Genomic DNA, 19,632 nt, shown 5'->3' with positions numbered 1-19,632 from the left:
TTCATTTCCAGCTGCTGGAGCCCACAGGCTTGGCAGGGGGGAGGAGTGCACAGGGTGTATGGATCTTCTTATGGAATGCAGGAGCTTCTTGTGATTTTACAAGTATTATCATAATATCTTGTTGAGGAATGAAAGACCAGGAACAGAGGGATCATGGTGGTGGTGGGAGACATGGAGAAGTAGGATAACAACTTAGAATGATTCGTTATGTTTTTGCTATAAGTAATCAAACTGGAAGGGGAAAAAGGGACTTCTCCATGTAAAAAGCTGGATATGTTGTCCAGAAACCATTGTATTTATTTCAAAATGGAAGCCAACAGGAAATTCTAGGAAGATGTGGATGTCATAGGGATCCTTTATAAGTTAAGACTGACAAACTTGGTGTCCTTTATGCTGCTCATTGACAGGGTGGGGTACATCAAAGGAATCAGTGCCTATGGTAGAAGTCTATATGCATGAAGGTGTCAGGAACAAAAGGACTTAATTAAAGAAATCAAAGTTTTGGTCACCCTGCTGATTTGTTCTGAATCCAGGTGTTTTGGTTGCTAGGTATCTTGACTACATGTGACATGCTATTTCCACCCATTTCCATTTTGGAAAGTGAAGAGTTTCTTTAAAAAAAAACAGATTAGTTCAGAGCTCTGGGAAAAAAGCTACTTCTAACTAAAAGAAACAACAACAAAAATCAAAGCAAAACCCAAACAACCAACCCAAAGAACGGATGTCTATCCTATTGCCTTTGAATGCAATGTTTTCAGTCTCATTTTTCTGTTTTTAGCTTTTCAATGACTTATTCAAGAATAATGCAAACCGGTCTGAGAATATAGAAAGACGACAAAATCAGAACTACTTCATGGAAATGATGACTGTAGAAGGAGTCTACGACTACTTAATGTTTGTTGGTAAGAAGGGATTTCTCTTCATTATTCTTATACTTCATGGCAAATACATAGTTTTGGTTCCCTGGTAAGAAATAAAATTCTGTTGCAGTAATCGTATATCATTTAGCACTTGCAAGCTTAAAAGTATACAGCTTAGAAATACAGTCTTTATAAGACTTCATTGCTGTGCTGAAATATCATAACTTATCATTCATTATTGCTCAGTTGTTTTGTTATGTGTCTGTCTTTCTGCATATCAGAATATGAGCTTACAGGAGTAGGTCCCTGCCCTTTTCTCAGATGTGCCTGGATTGCTTGTACACCCTGGGAACAAATTAAAATTAATTAAAGCAAGTTTTTTGCCCCTGTACTCAGTGCTGGTGAGGCCACACCTCGAGTCCTGTGTCCAGTTCTGGGCCCCTCAGTTCAGGAAGGATATCGAGGTCCTGGAGCAGGTCCAAAGGAGGGCAACTAGGCTGGTGAAAGGACTCGAGCACAGACCCTATGAGGAGAGGCTGAGGGAGCTGGGGCTGTTCAGCCTGGAGAAGAGGAGGCTCAGGGGAGACCTCATCACTCTCTACAACTCCCTGAAAGGAGGGTGTACCTGGGTGGGGGTTGGTCTCTTTTCCCAGATGACTTTCAACAAGACAAGAGGGCATGGTCTTAAGTTGTGCCTGGGGAGGTTTAGGTTGGATATTAGAAAGAATTTCTTTATGGAAAGGGTGATCAGACATTGGAATGGGCTGCCCAGGGTAGTAGTGGATTCTCCATCCCTGGAGATATATAAAAAGAGACTGGATGTGGCACTCAGTGCCATGGTCTGGTAACTGCAGCAGTAGTGGATCAAGGGTTGGACTCGATGATCTCTGAGGTCCCTTCCAACCCAGCCAGTTCTATGATTCTATGATTCTAAGTATTTGATAAGCAGTTTGAAGAAAAGTGTTTTTTAATTGTTACACTAAGAAAACCAAGATAGGAGTTGCTTGTTTGCAGTCTTTTTTTGTTTGAATTAAGTGACTTTCTAATCATTTTTAGAACATTATAAGTGTGTGTTACTGCTAACTTTGCAGGTAGGGTAGTGTTTCGCATTCCTGACTGGCTGCATCACCTCTTGATGGGAGGAAGAATTCTCTTCAAGAATACATTGGAACTGTACACTGACTATTATTTGCATTATAAGTTAGAACAGCTATTTCAGGAGCACCGGTTGGTTTCTCTGATAACACTGCTGAGAGGTCAGTAAAAGTTACATCTTTGTCAAAATACACTGCTTTAGTTTGGTGTTTGAAGTAAGTTTCCAAGTACTAGACTTTGCAGAGCTTGACTAAAGCTAATGGGGTTTTAAAAATCAAGTGGGCCTGTAAAAAGATTCCAAAAGCTCATTGAGGAAAGGTGCTGTGTCAGCCATGCTGGGTTTCCATGGTGACTGCAGAAAAAAAGTATCATGTATAGAGTAATTTGCTATGGTGTGCAAAGAACAAGAAAAACAGAGTACAAGCAGTTTAGTGTATCAGAGTGAGTATTTCATGCAGTCTTTAAATTACTTGTCACTTGTGTGCTACATCACAGCTCTGTATTGTTAATTTTTGGGGGGTTTGTTTTGTTTTGGTAGGGGTTTTTTTTGCCATTGTTGTGGTGGTCTTTTGTGCAGGGGCTTTAGTGTTCTTGACCTTCTTGACATAAGGGAAGGGGACAAAGGTTAAAAAAAATATATTCAAATTATATATTAAAATTACCTCAAATACACTAAAATTACCTCATACATAGAGAAGTATTTTTGGGCTGCAGTGTGATCTAAACAACACATCTGGTCAGATTGCTGGGATCATGACATTTCTGTCCTTATCAAGCCAAAAAAAAGGCTTGTGAAAGACAAAAAAGGAAAGGAGTCCTTAAACCAAAGCTGAGTGCCTAATATCTCTGACGAACAATTCTTGTTTTTTCATGCACAGTTAAATCTGAAATTGTTGACAGTTCCAGACAGGTAATAAATACCACTTACTGTTTTGGAAGCATAAGGGAGATTGTAAGTAAGGAAACCACAAGTAACCTAAAGCAGAATTGTTCCAAACCTAGAGATTTAGTGCTTTAAAAATGTGAAAAGAATGGAAACAAATGTTTTGCACAAGGTTGTCCTCCACAGGGGTGGGGGATTTTGGATTCAATGGGGCTAGTCTGTCAAGGCAAGGATTCCCTTCCAGTCAAGATCTCACAGAAAAGCAGCTCAACTTCAAAGCCATAATGTGAAACACATATAGCAGCCTAAAGACTCTTTTTTAAAAAATAAAAAATAAATGTGTCTTCACTGCAGACGCTGTGTTCTGTGAGAACACCGAACCTCGCTCTCTCCAGGATAAACAGAAGCGAGCAAAGAGGACTTTTGAAGAGATGATGAGATACATTCCAGGTTGTGTATTTCCTAACTCTAAGTATGTATGGTTAGTTGTTCAAGCAGATGGATAACCCATATATGCAGTCATGTTAGATTTCCAAATCACAGCATACTAAGGCTACTGAGATTTGAGTCGACAGGAACACTGCTGTAACTGTAAAAACCCAGGAATTCAATTTCACCACTTCCCTGTTGCTGACTAAGGGTTTAGCACAGTGATTAATAAAGATGGAACTAAAGAGCTTTACATACATACTTAATACCATCATTTCTTAATGTTTAGGCTGCTGCCGTGTTTGTATTTTATCCACATGAAGTTTGGGTTAAAAAAAGCACACCATGAAGCCAGAAGATAAATCTTAAGTTCTTCTTACACTGTATAAAATAGGAGAGAAGGGTCCATTTGCTAGGTTATTCAGAAAAGAATTTAAAAATTTCAGCTAGTAGTTTATTAAACAATGTTTTAGGACAATACATTGATTTTATAAAAAGTGTAATAATTATCTCAGTGTGCAGCCCCAAAGTAAGGGAGTAAAAATTGAGGAACCAAAGGAGTGTTTTTCCATTCACCACTTTGATACAATTTGAACTCTTCCTTTAATTTAAGCCTTTGTTTAAACTACTGCAGTTCTCTAACTGCATCGTATAGTTGTTTTGCAGTGCTTCCTAATGACTTGTGTATTTGTTGCTGGTATCTGGTCTAGATTTAATAGGCAAATGCATTGGGGAAGAGGCTAGATACGAAGGCATCAGGCTTCTGTTTGATGGACTGCAGCAACCAGTACTCAACAAACAGGTAACTTAAACACAGGAGAAACTTTCCTCGTGGCACAAGATTTCCTGAAGTGACCATATGGCTATAGCAGAGGAGTGAGCTCTAATTCAGAGCTAGAAGTGGAAAGTAGAAGTACTATTGCCTTTCTTTATTTTCTTTTAGTTAACTTACGTTCTGCTGGACATAGCGATTCAAGAACTCTTTCCAGAGCTGAGTAAGGTATGTGCTAACTCCATTCAAGAGCTGCAGAATTCTTCAAGGTGCTAGTGAGTCTTGGTGCTGGTGCATTTTTGCTGTTGTTCCCTTGTCATACTAATCTAAAGTCTGTATTCTGTTAGTGTGTTAAAATTATTGAAATCTGGATTATTTATGGTTTTGTTAATCAGCTCTTTCCAAATCAGTTTATACCCATTTATCTAGTGTACAGTATGGCTGAGTTGCCTTTAAGTAGAATTGGACAGAGGAGTTAGCAGTCAAGATCTCTGTGCCTTTTTGATTGATTATAACCACTCTGTTTTACATATTTCTTGATGTAGGGAGAGATTCCTCCATGCAGAGCTCAGGTTTGAGCTTCAGCATTTCTCTTGAGAATCTTTTGCAGGAGGGTTTCTCTTAGTTTGGGCACTAAAATCTCCACTAGAACAAGGGGGGGGGGAATGTTTTCAAACTGGAAGAGGGTAGATTTAGGTTAGATATTAGGAAAAAATTCTTTACTGTGTGGGTGGTGAGACACTGAACAGGGTGCCCAGGGAGCTGCAGTTGCCTCATCCCTGGAGGTTTTCAAGGCCAGGTGGGATGAGGCCTTGAGCAACCTCGTCTAGTGGGAGGTGTCCCTGCCCATGCAGGGGGGTTGGAACTAAATGATCCTTAAGGTCCCTTCCAAACCAAACTGTTCTATGATTCTGTGATTTCAAAATGGCAGCTGTTGTATATATATACACACATATATATATATATATGTATTTATTTATATGACTAAGTTATCAATTGTACTGGGAGGAGGGGAAAATCACTCCAGTGAGGGTTCTCTCTGTTCAACAGATTGTCCCTTTTTGTGTTGCTTGATACCAAAATGTGTGAAGAAAAATAAAAATATTTCGGGTTGTTCAGCGTTTAAAGGGAGAACTGAACCATCTGGGCAGTTTTGTTCTGAGCACTGCTTGGGCCTGGGGAACAGCAATGGGAGAAACGGGGAAAGTTTCACTAGCAGGGATGTCAGCCTGCTTCCCACTCTTGAGATCTGGTAACCTGGGACTTGTAACAGAGGACACCTCCAGTGTGGAGATATATATATATATATTATATGTATATATAAATATCACAGCAGATAGACTGTGTTTAGTGGCAGCATGCATAAGTGAGCAAGTTCTAAGCTGAAAAATACCTCATATATAAGTTTTACCTTTGATGCAACTTGCAGGCAGGATCCTTGGGAAGTCTGTCAGGCAGGATACAAAAAAAAAAGGGATAGGTGAGACAGGAAAAGCATTCTTAGCAGAGGGAGGAAAGCAGTGCAGTTAAAAAAATATCAGGCCACTGAAATTTCCAGAGCTGAGGATTGCTGTGTTAAGAACATTTAGCAGTTAGCAATGGGGGAGGTAAGAACTTCCATAGAAAGAAGAAAATACCTGTTTTGAGAAATAGCATAAAACCCCTGAGAGGAGTAGCCTTCATTTCTCTTAACTCTAATTTTTTTCTGATTTTTCGAGTGGATGCTTTCCAATACCAATACCAATACCAATAATCACTGCCTCTCAGATCAGTCATTTTTATGTAAATATGTCTTTTTCTACTTAAGAAGTCCATTTTTCTCTCCATTTCTCTTTAGCAGGGTCCAAAGGAAGCTACCTCTATGTCATGTTGGATGTGAATGCAGGAACCTTGCTGGACACCCAGTAGAAACAAACAGCTGTGACCTATTGTAATGGATGTGTGACATTGTATATTTTCTTGTAAATAACATAAAATTTAAGTTCTAAAAAATAATCTCTTCATGGAATAAAGACATTAAAATTTAATACCGATTACAAGTAAATAATATATCTGTACTTTTTATTTAAAATTTGTTTCAGCTATTGTCAGTAAAAGCCTTAATTAATTTCCCAAAAATCCATATGTGTGGATTTACAGGATTACATAAAATAAGGTGGCTGGGAGACCAGCCAACATACACTGTAGTAAAAGAGCAGTTATGGTTGTCTTTCTTAAAGGATGTGTAGAAAAAATTATTTGGAAGTAGAAGGCTCCCATGAAGCTATTTTTAACTGTCTTTAAAAACTTTACTATTTTTTTTTTTTAAACAGAACTAGAGAGTTCAATCTATTGCATACAGACAATCTCAGATCTACCTTTGGCCTTCATGCTTTCCCTGGCCATGGAAAACCATGTGTGTGGTTTATTTAATGTCTGACCTTCAAATCCACAGCACTCTTAAAATAATAATGGGTGTGAAAAGAGGATGTGAGTGTTCATAGCATTTTCCAAAAAAAATTATTAGCACAAAATAAGTTTTTCTAAGTTTTTTCCTGTAAAAAATCTTTGGTCCAGCCTTTATAAAAGAGACTTTGGGAAGGACTTTCCTACGTGGATTTTGAACACGTTTCACTCACGGAACAATACAGAGATGTTTTAGTAGAAACTCCTCAGTTTTTCTGTCCAGACAACATCAGTTTTTCTTCTTTTAAAAACCAATCTAATGCAGTATGAATGTTCTTTGTCAATGCAGTTTGCATTATTTACCTGTATTATTTCTGCACCCCTTTTCCTTCTGTGTGTCAAAAGAAGGAAAAGTGTTACTTCTCTCTGGGTTGCTATAACTCTGCAGAAGTTGGTGTGCAGGTACAGCTCAGCCCATAAGTGCACTCTCTGTTCCTGGTTTATGTTGATTATTCTTTAAGTTAATTAACTTGAGGGTCTGGCAGTGACAAATCATCAGTGCCATGTTACATCTAGTAGTGTGTCAAGTTGCTTGTCTCCCTGTTCTAACACAACAGAGCTGTTTAGTCCAGATCTTTTAATGAGCAACCCTTAAATTTATGCAGAAATTAATGAGGTCCTGAAATTCAAGCATAATTGATGCTCCTTCTTCTTGAAAATGGCAGGTGCATTTAATTTAAGAGGCAAGGAGCTTGGGTCATGTGCTTTCCAGAAAAACAAAGGAGGTTTATTCAAAACACTGAGCATCAGTTTAATACAGCATTAAATGTCATGGGAACATGTTGTCAAAATTCCAGATGTGGATGATCTTAGAAAAATAAGTTTTGCTGTCATTTATAAGCAATCACTCCTTCATAAAGTATCAGGAAAATGTACTTTGCATTAAATCTCATTTCTGGTTTTATACTCCTACAACTGTATTTTTTAAACACAGCCTTCACACAGAGGAGATGTGCTTTTGAGTTGTGATCACAGTTATGATAATGCAAGTTGATGCTGAAAAAAATCCCATTACTAGGCAACTTCCAAAGGTTGCCAAGTGCTGCAGGAGTGATGTGTGTATCCAGCATCCTTGCTGAGCATTGCTGATACACAGCACAGGAGTTCTGTGCTTCGGTCTTTGGAAAGAAAGTGTAAAAAGGAGCATGTTCATATGAGCTGTACTCACAGATTGTCTTCTCACTCTAGATACAGTCCCCAAACTTCATATTAAATAGTTACTATATATATATATATATATTCAATTTGTTAAGATGGATCAAATTCAAATCAAGCTTTCATTGCACCCTTTCTTAATGGAAAATGTGAGATGCTGCATATTAAAAAAAAAAAAAAAAGTTTTCCATTTTACTTAATTGCACGTAACTCGACCTCTTGATTTTAATGACACTGAGTTTATTCCAGCTTTTTTTTCCAGGCACTGGTGTAGGTATGATAAATATGACTGGAAGCAAAGTAGAATTAAATTTAAAGCCTTAACTCTGAGTGAAGATCACAAAGGTATATACACATAACATACATCAATTTCTAGAAGCTTGGTTAGGCTACTGGAATCAGATTCTTAATCAAGACACTACATAAAGCATCTAAAAGAATTTGACAAATTAAAAAAAAATCCTATTAAGAACCACTGATACTTTGCTTCTTGAAACACTGCATTAGGGGTTGTGTGTGTTTGTTTCTACCTGCTGAATCAGCCTGAGGGAAGTCAGGAATTCTACCCCATGTCCTTCAATGACTCCACCAGATTAAAGACAACTGCTTGTGCTGCTGGCATGCAGCAACCTAAACACTCATTTAAGGTGCAAGAAGAGAGGATGGTTCTCTTTTCCCTTTATCAGCACCATCTCTCCTCCTGCCTTCCTCTAAACAAAAACACAGTGAGCAAACCTCAAGTACACAGGAATGTTACAGTGAGCAGTACAGAAATCAGGGGAAGGCTTCCCTCAGTAAGGCTTCCAGAAGAAAACTTGATTCGACCTTCAACTGCTGGGTAAACTCTCTTCATTCTCTGGAGGTAACGGGAAACAACTTCAATATCAGGTTCACCTGAGCAAACAAACAAGACAAAGTGTTCTCAACCCAAACTTCAGAACCTATCTAGAACTGCAGTTTTAGCACAAGTCTTGAAGCACCAAAGCTTTTATGGTTTGTCATTCTGACTCGGAGCCTGCTGTCCAGGCAGGGTAGAGGTGTGGAGAGTCTTGTGCACAGATGAACCATGTGGGGTGGTTTGTAGCCTGACATTTTGCAAGCAACTTGTATTTTATGGGGCAAAAAAAGAGTTCTGTTTCCACTGCCTGGCTTGTTTATGTGAATCTTTCTTTATAATGGTAACTTCCAGTCAGATTTAGGTAGTTTCTCTCCTGTTTAGGGTAGAGACTTACATAGCTGGCAAGGCATCCTTTTAAACCTTTTCAAATTTAACTTTTTAAGGAAGAATTTCCAGCCTGTGTGCTGCTGCATGTACACAAAATATGATGTGGGTTTTCTACAGAGGAAGACTCCCTTGGGGCAGTGCAGCCAACCACGACATAGGAGCCCTTTCTGATCCATGCTCTTACAATCCAAAAGTCCAAGACCTCCACCTTGGAAATAATTACAGCTTTGCTCCTCTGACATACCAGACTACTCGAACCTGTCAACTTGTTCTCTTTTGCTATTCCTAATGATTTTTGTTTGTATGGATTTATTTCTCCACTAGGAGATACTTAAATGAAAACTAAAGCCCTAGCTCCCAATTTGTGAGCGTTACACTGAATTTGACTGGAAACACCATTCCCACTTGTTAGGATCAATTTTAAATTTAAACACCCCATAGAACCAAAAAAAAGGAGCCTGTAATCAAGGTCCAAAAGGAAAGCAGGCTTTTACCACCTTTTCTTTAAATACAACACTACATCCTTTTGCTGTTTTCAGAAATAATTTGTAAAACATTTTCAAGTTTCCTTTTGTCCTCAAATATGTGTGTGTCAGCTCTACAAATGCTGAATTTCTCAACAGTTTGCATGCTACTCCCAAGGATCTTAAGGCAGCAACAGGACACCCTCCCTCCTCTGCCTCTCCACAGCTGTGTCTTGTCAGCACCCTGGGTGCTGCTGCCTGCAGCCCCTCTGCTTCAGGAGAGGGAGGTTCAGTCCCCAGTGAGCGAGTTGGGGGTTCCCCACTGCTCCCCTCACCTTCTGTGCTGCTCCCCTGGGCTGCACAGCTCTTGGTAGTAGAGGTGATGATTCTGTGTTTGCAAATGCTTCTATACAGTGGAAGTTTGAGGCATAAAGAAAATCTCACCTTTCTTTTTTGATGCATTGCTTAGTGATAATTTAAGTGCAAGGCATATAATCCATGGTGCTTTTTGGGGTTTTTTTGTGGTTTACCATGATATCAGAACTGCTCTTGCAGCAGTGCTGAATTGACAAGGCTTAGATTCTCTGTGAAACTTTTGTGATTTAACTGAAAAAGAACACAGTTGCTGGCTACAATCAGAACTTGCAATGCAGAGCAGTCAGATGAGAAGCAAATTTGATCTATCTGGTAAAAAGCAAAAAGTCTGAAATGTCTATAACTATAAAAACATCCTTTTAAGAATTGTTATTCTGCTACCCTGTTGGAGCCCATCCTTACCTTTAGTGTATCCCAGGTTTTTATCTTGTAGCATATGATACCCATCTCCTCCAAATAACATGTAGGAGGGAAGAGTCACATTATAGATTTCATCCATCTGGAGTGGGACGTAGGCTGGGACCCGGCAGGCTGTGCAGAGCACTTCCAGGCTAACAACTCTGCTTCCTGGGGCTCTGGAGAGATCATAGACCACATGGATGCCTATGGAAATAAACATTTGAATGACACTTCATGCAGTGCCTATTTGATAGGGCTAGAAGCAGCATCCTCCACCATTCTTTAGGTTAGTTTATGTGACTGAGGGGTTATATTCTCCTCAATGATATCAGTTAATACCCTATTTTCTTTGCCCAGTAATCAGCTTTAGATTAGAGAACTCCTGAACTACTCTCCCACCTTTGCTACTTCCCTGTTTTCATCACTTCTTCACAGAAGGAAATTACGAGTCATGGGATTAGGATACTGAAAGATAGAAACATCTTCCCTTGTTTCTGCAGTCACATGCTTTCTCATTCCCCTACCTTCTTGGCTGAAATTACTTCTTTTAAAACAAATGACTCTAACTTAGCAGCTATTATGTCCTGGAAAAAGAAAGGTAAGCAAGTGGTTTCTACTCACTGTAGCAGTAATATTGCTAGCTGGGAGCTGTCCCCAGGCAAATCCTGGGGAGAGTTAGGTCCATAACATTGCCAAGAACTTGCTGATCAGAAAGCTACTAAAGCTTATCCAAAGCACAGAGCCTCTTCCAACCCTGCTGCTCTTCCTGCTCTGGATATTCTCCTGAACAACCCTTTCCAGGGCTCCCAGTAATATATTTTATTTTATTATGAAAAGGGATTGAGCATAAGGGCTGCTTTACCTTATCACCCAAGAACCTGGTAACTTCCTGGTGATCATATGAAAGACATCAGCTGTATCCTTGGTATGGGGGGGTTCTAGGTGACGGGGAGGGGTAGAGCCCCCCATCACCAGGCCACACAGTGGGAAAAGCCTGGAGGGGGGGCAAAAATCCCTCAGCCCCTGCTCCTGACATTTTACCTTTCTGCTAAATAAACAAAATCCACACAGTATCGCAGAGAGCCCAGGAATAAACATGACTGCAGCCTAGTGCACATCTGGGTAAATATGTGGGCAGCTGCAGTTCAAGAAGCGTGTGTGTTTTTAATATTGACTGTTCATCTCTAAAATATTTAGAATTCACTGGAGAGCTTCTACAGTCTACTTGGGCTATCTCTACAACTATCAGCAACCATGAGGTAACAGCAAAAAAGTAACTGGCAGAGACATCCAGTCTGGGGCTTCAGGTTAGGCTGGCAGTGAAGAACTTAAAACCAAGAGTTGGTTGTAGCTACTACTGTGTTACAGCTTGACTCAATTATATCTTCCCGTAATTAACTGAAGCATTAAGTTGCTGCCATTCCAGGTTACTGAACCAATGGAGACTCCTGTCTCTGCTGATAGGAACAGCCCTGTCCTGTGTGCTGCAGCAGCTCCATAGGCAGGATGGAGAGTGGTTGTTAGCCAGCACTGTGAGGAACAGGGCTGGGAGTTTGGACATTTTTTTTTTTTTTTTTTTTTTTTGGACATTTTTGAAGAGGCTTCCAGGTGTAATACAGCCAACAGAAGGGATGGCTGGCTCCGAAAAGTGAGAAGAGGAAGGAAGAAAAGGTACCTCCCACCTGCAGCAGCTCTCCGCTTCCGCTCCCGTACCTGCGCACGCTGTGCTCAAAAGCTTCTTTCAAAGTGGAGCCTTTTATCTTTACCAGATCAAAACGACCTCCAAAGGGTAAAACAGACAGCAAATCTTCCAAAGTAATGCTACCTGGGGGAATGAGGCTTTTTTTACTTTTTTTTTTTTTAATTTATAGTGATATTTTCGGATCATTTATAGCATTATGGTTTTGACAAGGAACGGGGCAAATACAACTTGAGAAAATGAGGGCCAGCAGAGGTGAGGATCACACAGATCTTGTCCCAGTCAAAGGGCCTGCATCTTTATCATCCAGCAACTATCAAGACCAATAAACCTGAGTTTGATGTAACTGCATGTATTGGTATTAAAATAATTCTACTAAAGCAGATTACACACCACCAGATTAAGATGAAAAAAAGAGATGTTCTTACAAAGGTAAATTTTCCAACTGCTTTAGATTTGCTCATGTAGACCCACAGAAAGATTTAGCTAAAATGTAAAAACCTGTTTGTTTTCACTTTTCATTTATGTGATACCAGGAAAATAAGAACTGTAAGACCTTAGCACTCAGAAAACCCAAAATACATTTATTCTACATCAGTCTATAGAGGCCTCCCAGTGACCATATTCTATATGACCTCCGACACCAGGAGGCAAAAAAATAGCCACCCTCTTTCTTTGTTCTAAGGCAGCAAAGAGAGAGGGAAATTATAAGAAGCTTTGTGTACAATGCTAACAACTTCTGTTAATGTCAGCCTGAGTGCAGCTGGGCTCTAATGATGGATGACCATTTGGGAAAGCCTGAAATAGCTTCCAAACACTGTGCAAATCCTATCAACACAAGTCCATACGTAACACTGGATTCAGGTTTACATGATAACTTGATTTCTTCCTTCTTGATAAAGTTATCATTCACCTTGTAATTTTACATACCATTAGTGCTCTGCTCATCAATGGGTGATCGTATCCCACCTCCATTCAGGATGCACATTGAAACATGGTTCCATGACTTTTTATCTGGATATCCAACATTCTCATAAAGCTACCAAAGGAAAACATTTAAACTGATTTTTCATCCTCACTTAGTCCAGACTCTGGAAACTTACACCAAATACAATCTGAGAAAACTTTCATATCTTCTTTGACATTATCTTTAGCCCCACTGTAAAATAGTGTATTATTAAAAAAGGCACCAGAGAGGAAAGGAAGAGTAGAACTGGTAATGCAAAGACCATGAAGAGCAATCCACGTACCTACTGATGACTGCAGAGGGTTTTCTAGAGACATCGATTTAACTCAAGTAGAATTTGTCCTCCCAAGACAAAATGTATAGCAAGACAATCTACAGAGTTCTGAAATTTATTTTCTTTAAGCTTCAAAAGCACCACATCTTTCAAATAAAAACCTAAAAAAGTCTAGCAGGAAGCAAAAAATAAGGCACTGCAATTTTAGTAGAACTGTATGCAAGTTCTCAAAACTTCAGCTAATTTGGAAACCAGCCCATGTTCTAGGAATAAAATTTTAAGAATTTTATTTTATTTTAACCACATGAAGAGCTTTGGAGAAATATCTAAATGGAAACTCATGATTATTAATTGTCTCCTGACCTAGTGGCAGTGCTGCAGGACATTCCTGGTAGTGCTCATTGCCTGGGAACAGTCCTGTTAGCGAACATTTTATCCTGGAGCACCCAAAGGAACTGGTGCTGGTGTGGGAAGGTAAAATAATCAAAACCAGCTCCTGGAAATAGTGGAATAGTGACCTCTCACACCTCTAAATGTGATGTGAATGTTACCTGTCAGGATGGAGCAAGGGCTGGCAGCTCCCTGTGGGCTGGGGTACCAGGGGATTTTATGTCTTCTGTGCCTTGGTGTGTACATCCTACCCCCCTCCCTTGCTTCAGCTGGCACCTTTTGGAGTCTCTTCAAGGGGACAATTCATATCAGTGTTTTTTCGTCAGAAAACCACACAGATTTTTTTCCTGGGCTGGTGTCTTAAAAAAGGGTGACAGCAGAGCCCAGTGAGTGATGATGAGGCAAGAAGGTACCTTCTGTGAGCAGGGGGCTTGTAGAGGGGTGGGAGGTTGAGCTCTCTTCCTTGCTCAAGGAATGGGCTCTGAGATTGGACCACTGTGTTCCTTAAAGCCACAGCCTCAGGGCCAGCTGTAAATAAGCCTCTACGTGAGGATCTACCCAAAGAATAAACTGCTCCTTCCTCTATAAAGCAAGATTAATTATAGTGTTGCTGCTGCCAGATCTTTCTAGGGATATGGTAGATACTACAGTGCTGGAAAGCAGCACAGAGCCCGGGCATGGATGGATAGTTCAGAGCCTGGGAGTGTTTCATCTGATAGCTCTGGAGTAACACTGAGGTGTGATCACCACCCGTGATGGCAGTGTCTTACCACAGCATCACAAAGGAGATTTCCCATGTTACATTCTTGGAAACGGCACATTTGGCTTGTGCCATCCAGGTAAACACTTGTTTTGCCAATCTCTTCAGAATAATTCCCCAGGTTTTTCCTCCATTCTTCCACTTCTTCTTTAACGTGCTCATCTAGAAAGTAGTGCAAAAGTGTAAAATAAGCATAAATAAAATACAAAAAAAAATTATATACAATAAAAATATATATAAAATAAGCATAAATAAATAAAATGACACAAAGTGAATACAAAGCTTAGGGAAAAAACCCTGCTCTTTGGGATTCTAAAATGTAACACTTTCCCCTAAAGGCTCTTCAAGCAACACGACATCTACATTCACCTCAAACAAAGACTGTAAAAGAGGCAGTCAGGACAGGACAAATGAATGAACAGCTACTCCTGTGCCACAGCAAGGTTCTCTCTTATACAGAACTTAATTTTTTTGGTTAGTCCTGTTCTAGCCTCTGACAACGGGGCTCTAGCACCTTCCCTGACAGATGAGAGAAATTTTAATACACAAACGACGTTTTACGTCAAGAGATTACTTGACATAATCTCTTTTGTTTTCCTAATTATACTTTCCTCTCATTTAATGTTGTGCTAAAAGGAACACCAGCTCAAATACCAATGTCAAGTAATGAACCCTTTATAGAAATCAATGCTCTATGCACATCTGTGCATAACTAATGCAAATCTAATTCTTTCAGAAAGAAACCAACAATACAAAGATATTTGTATATGCAGATAGATAATGTCACAACTGTTTTATATCAGCTATTATTTTTAAACTATTTGCCATATAACTGCCAGCAACAGCAACATTTATTAAATAAGAGCACCTATGTATCTGAATTTTTATGGATATCAGACAGAGAATGTAAAGTCTCTTTACATAATTTCAGAGAATAACACAGTAAATAAGAATATAATTTTTAAAGTATTTATTTTATAAATACTCTGGTAGAAGCTAGAAAGTCTGGTAAGAGCTCAGAACTTCATACAGCAAAGACTAGAGAATCAACCCCAGGTAATTACAGAGATGACAAAAAGCAGCTAACACTGCTCAGACAGAGTTACACACAGAAAGCAACAGAGACTTTTCTCCTCACAGTTCTTTCAGTTTCTTGAGCTGAAACACTCAAAACTGAAAACAAGAAGTTGTGGGGTTTGGATATTACATTTGCACATCGCCAGGTGTGCAAATTAGAGCACATTTGCACAAATCCAATTTGGCACATTTCCAATTTTTTTTTTTTCTGGAACATTTCCACTTTCCTAAACTCTGTTCTGAAGAACCCATCCTCTGGCAAGTTGGTGTAATTCAGTCCTCATAAACTTGTAAATAATAATTACAGGGCTGGCTAAAAAGGGCTCTGTTAAATGGTAAGGTAACATATTGCCTGAGTTTCTGTGTAAGGACACTCAGTGATTTTAAGTACACAAAAACACACTCTGAATTTGTGCCTGTTCAAAGAGAAAGAGAAACAGAGGCAAATGGGTACAAGTGTAACAGGGCCTGAGCCCTGCAGGGAAGGGAACTGCAAGCTGAATAATTCTGCAGCACTGCCCTGTGCATCCCACATAACAACGCTGGAATCCCAGTGCAGCGCTGCGGGCAAATTCCAACATCTCGTGCACGTACCTTGGGGAACGCTGGTGTCCAGCAGGATGGGGTTTCCAACTGCTTCAACTACATTTCCTTTCTTGTCAAACGTAACATTTAAGTAACCCAGATATTTTCCGTAAGCGTAAGCTTGTACAACTGGCACCTTCCTCCCATCATCTGAGTCAACCATGAATGGATAGGGGCCAGCTGGCTGTTCAGTGGAGGGCGGGGTGCCTGCACAAAACAAGCACATAAAGTGGGTCCTCAGCTCATGTAGCCTCCCAGGAATTATGAGAATGACATTTCTGTTTCTCAGCCTTAAAACAGCCAAGTAGGGTATTAAGCAGAAGCAACAATGAACGTATTGGATGACAAGCACACATTTGACTGCTCAGTTATGCTGTTTCACAAGAGGCAACGTTGTTTTCAGGCCATGAGCTCTGAAAAACCACTGTGGTGCTCATTAAATTGGGACAGGACACTCCTGCATGACATCATATCACATCAGCAACAAAGAAAATTTTCCTTCTTATTATTTCAATCTAAACCTCTCGGTAAGGCAAACATACCAGCCTTTGGCTGAGGAGTTCTATTGTCAGCTACCCTGACACTAGCTACATTATTCTGCATTATTCTACATTATATCAGACAGAAAATGAGGCTGTTAGTAAAACATACATACCACTGGTTGATATGAAAAAGTCTAAACTATTTTTATTGATACAGTGCAGTCAGAATACCTACAAGCAGCTCCTGCACATACGCCCAGCTGATTTGGTTTTTACTACACCAAACAGCCTCCAAAATTTCAGACAGGTTGCAAGCCCTCTGCAAAAGCAAACTTCATTAGTGTTAGAGGTACATGGCCATGGATTTAAAACTCTTATCAACCTGCAAAGCCAGAAGGGTGATTAGATGCAGGACTTGGAAACAGATTAAAGCAAGGCATTTACAGAGAGAAGAGATCTCGGCTCAATCAGCACAGGGCACCCCAGGATTTAGAAACAATTTAAGGGGAGGGAAGCAGCAAAGTAGAGGGCACAACGCTTGTTCCAAGGGTACCAAGCCTTCCCCTTGTCTCCTTGACAATACTATCTGAGTAGTAGTGTTCCTCCCCCCTGTTATTCCCATCAGTATTTCTACACTGTCGTCAGCCAAAACCCAGGTTGGGTAGCTCTGAGGCACCCCGTCTTGCAGGGCAGCACCCCCAGACCCTGCTGCTCACTCCTGTCCAAAGCTGGAGGTATTTCCCATCCCTGTGTCAGCCACACAGAGCTGAGGTGCTGGTGGGGTGTGGGCATGGGGGAGTGGATCCGGAGGGAAGCAGGCTCTTAACTTCCACTGCTCCCAGAACAACTGGTTTCCTTACATAAACAGCTGTAAATGAAATGTGAAATCCTGGGGTAAGCAGCATGATAAATGTTCCTCCTACAACTCCAATACAATCCATATTTATCTCTAATCCTTCCTCTCCTCCAGGGAGGATGGCTGTCACACACTGCACGTTGGAAAAAAATCAACCAAAGAATGAGTCTTCTGCTTTCAGCCTGCCAGGCAATTAGCTCCTTGGTGGCAACCAAAACCTCTTCACTATTCCATGTCTATTTTAGGAAGAATTTAAGAAGCCCTGTAGCTAATAAGAACCTTGCAGGATTTATGCGTGTGGCTTTGGGTTTTTTGGAGCTGAAGAAGGAACTGCTTTTGACCTCCTGCCCTTGTGTAGTCCTCAAATGAAGCGAGTATTAAGCAAAAGTTACACTCTCTGATCATCACTTTACTTTACATTGGCTGCCCACGGTTCAGTGCTTGTCCAGAGCTGTGTTCATTCTTTGCTTTCAGAGGAAATACTTTCTGATACTGATAATTTCTTGCAGGATTTATTATCACTATATTATTCTGTTGTTAGATAGATGTGCTCCTCCTGTAAGGAAGACTTTTCATCTTACCCCCAAAGAAACTGAATTAATGTGCACATATTTTAATTAAATGAGTGGATATATGTGTTTTGGTATAACTCCCCCCAGATACTTCTGATTTTTCATTCTTCTCACCTCTTCAGTGTCAATATATTAAGTTAAATTTGCTTTATCAAAACAGTAGAACCCTTGGAAAAGGGACCAGAACTCAGTCCCAACTGAGGTCCTTAACCTGAAGGCTGCCAGCCCATCCTGTGTGTTCTCTCAGGCCTTGTGAATTGCCCATGCTTGACTTTGGTTAAGTCACATGGAAGTTTAATTGCAAACATCTTAGTTACTCCTTTATATATATGAGCATGAAAGAGGCACAATACATTTGGTAGTAATTTAGCCACCCTACTACCTTTGCTCCTCTGTACTGCTTTGCTCAGGCCACCTGGAATATCCCCAGCAGTAAGGAACCTTTCAGTGAGTCAGGGCACATCTTTTTCACAGCTTGTTTTGAACTAGTTTCTTCCATGGAAGTTATGGATGGGTACCAGCTATGGATCTGGTCCAATACAGCCAGCAGCAACCCATACTTGTGAATGTTCTCAAGGAGAAACAGTTTCAGCTTTGCTTCAGAAGCAACATTCTAGTAAGTAAAATACCTGTATAGAGAAATGTGTTTGTGTGTCCTCCAATTACAACATCCACTCCTTTCACTTTTTGGGCAATATTTTTGTCCACAGTAAAACCAGAATGTCCCAGAGCAATTATTTTGTTTACTCCCATAGCAGTAAGTTTATTCACTTGTAATTGCAGTGCTTCAATTTCATCTTCAAATATTACATCATCCCCTGAAAAAAACCCAAACAACAAAACAAGCATGAATGCATTTACTAGGTAAGTTAATTAATAGTTATAAAAAAACAAAGCAAAACCAAAACCTAAACAAGTTGATATCAGATTCTATTTTATAAAATTAATGCAACTTTGAATATCAGTGGCTTTCCCTTGGTTGGCTCAAGCTGATGATGTCTGATGTTCTCCAGTCTCTCAGAAGCACCTGTGTGCTCAACTACTGCAACATTCCTGCACTGAGCTGTGTGTCCTTGCCTATACTAAACAAGTTGTAACTCCATAAAAAAATGCCAGTGACACCAACTGTGGGATCAAAAATTTAATGGCTTTTATTATTTAACTAGAGAAAGTAATTACACCAGTAAGTGTCTGAGTATAAAAACTTGTGTTGTACTATAAAGCTTTTTTTCTGCCCAAATATTTCTTTGAGATCTTCTGTATTCTCCCAGGTTAAATCTCTTTATCCCACTCTAATCTTTCTTTCCCAGCTTCCCTCTGCCCCTTGAGGCTCTAAACAGCAGCTTCTTCAAGTCCTGCACTAAACTCTGCCTTTTTACACACAAATTATCTCGCCTAATGCCAAATACTTTCACTAGTAGCAATGCAACCCAGCACACAATTGAGCTGCCGTCCTGAAATGAGAATATAAAGAATGGAAAGCCCAGGAAGGAGAAATCTTCTCTGGACCACAATGTTGGGAAACTCCTAATCTTTCCGCAAAGTTTCCATGCCCACTGAAATTACTCTAGCATGACAAACAGTTACAAGAGCACTAGATAAACATGTGCTTTTATCCCAGGCAAAGGGTTTTGGGTTGCAGAAAAGGGCTTCCTCTCTAAGAGGCTGATTTCTCTGACAAAGTTTTAAGCATAAAGAACACAGTCAACAAACTGTTATCCTAAACCTTCTGGTGGAGGCAACCAAGTAGCATTTCTGCCAGTTCCCCCTCCACCTAATTCCTCTCCTTCCTGCAGAGTTTTGTCATCAAGCTCAAAGTATACCTTTAAACTCAAAAGATTTACATTATTTCATAACAAACAGAGGAG

The 19,632-nt window shown here is 40.0% G+C and overlaps 2 protein-coding genes across 8 annotated transcripts in view; one reads left to right on the top strand and one right to left on the bottom strand.

Moving 5' to 3' along the window:
- SNX14 (sorting nexin 14) overlaps positions 1-6,083 on the top strand; it is a 52,140-nt gene extending 46,057 nt beyond the window's left edge. For 5 of the 7 annotated variants that reach the window (XM_030446889.1, XM_030446882.1, XM_030446885.1 and 2 more), the window contains 6 exons: positions 779-902; positions 1,952-2,116; positions 3,193-3,288; positions 3,978-4,069; positions 4,211-4,267; positions 5,877-6,083. In XM_030446889.1, coding sequence (XP_030302749.1) covers positions 779-902; positions 1,952-2,116; positions 3,193-3,288; positions 3,978-4,069; positions 4,211-4,267; positions 5,877-5,918 — 576 coding nt within the window. In that variant the 3' untranslated portion in view covers positions 5,919-6,083. The remainder of the gene's footprint in view (positions 1-778; positions 903-1,951; positions 2,117-3,192; positions 3,289-3,977; positions 4,070-4,210; positions 4,268-5,876) is intronic. The other 2 variants (XM_030446887.1, XM_030446883.1) reach the window with 2 other exon arrangements.
- Positions 6,084-7,845: 1,762 nt separating this feature from the next.
- Positions 7,846-19,632, bottom strand: part of NT5E (5'-nucleotidase ecto) — a 32,377-nt gene continuing 20,590 nt past the window's right edge. The window contains exons 6-12 of the mRNA XM_030447565.1: positions 18,394-18,582; positions 15,864-16,061; positions 14,203-14,354; positions 12,732-12,840; positions 11,778-11,927; positions 10,106-10,306; positions 7,846-8,533 (exon numbers count right to left, since the gene is read on the bottom strand). Of these exons, the coding sequence (XP_030303425.1) occupies positions 8,376-8,533; positions 10,106-10,306; positions 11,778-11,927; positions 12,732-12,840; positions 14,203-14,354; positions 15,864-16,061; positions 18,394-18,582 (1,157 nt within the window). The 3' untranslated portion in view covers positions 7,846-8,375. The remainder of the gene's footprint in view (positions 8,534-10,105; positions 10,307-11,777; positions 11,928-12,731; positions 12,841-14,202; positions 14,355-15,863; positions 16,062-18,393; positions 18,583-19,632) is intronic.

The sequence above is a fragment of the Calypte anna genome, chromosome 3, assembly GCF_003957555.1.
Source record: "Calypte anna isolate BGI_N300 chromosome 3, bCalAnn1_v1.p, whole genome shotgun sequence".
NCBI lineage: Eukaryota > Metazoa > Chordata > Aves > Apodiformes > Trochilidae > Calypte > Calypte anna.
The sequence above is the reverse complement of the archived record's forward strand: the minus strand, read 5'-3'. Positions and strand labels throughout refer to the sequence as shown.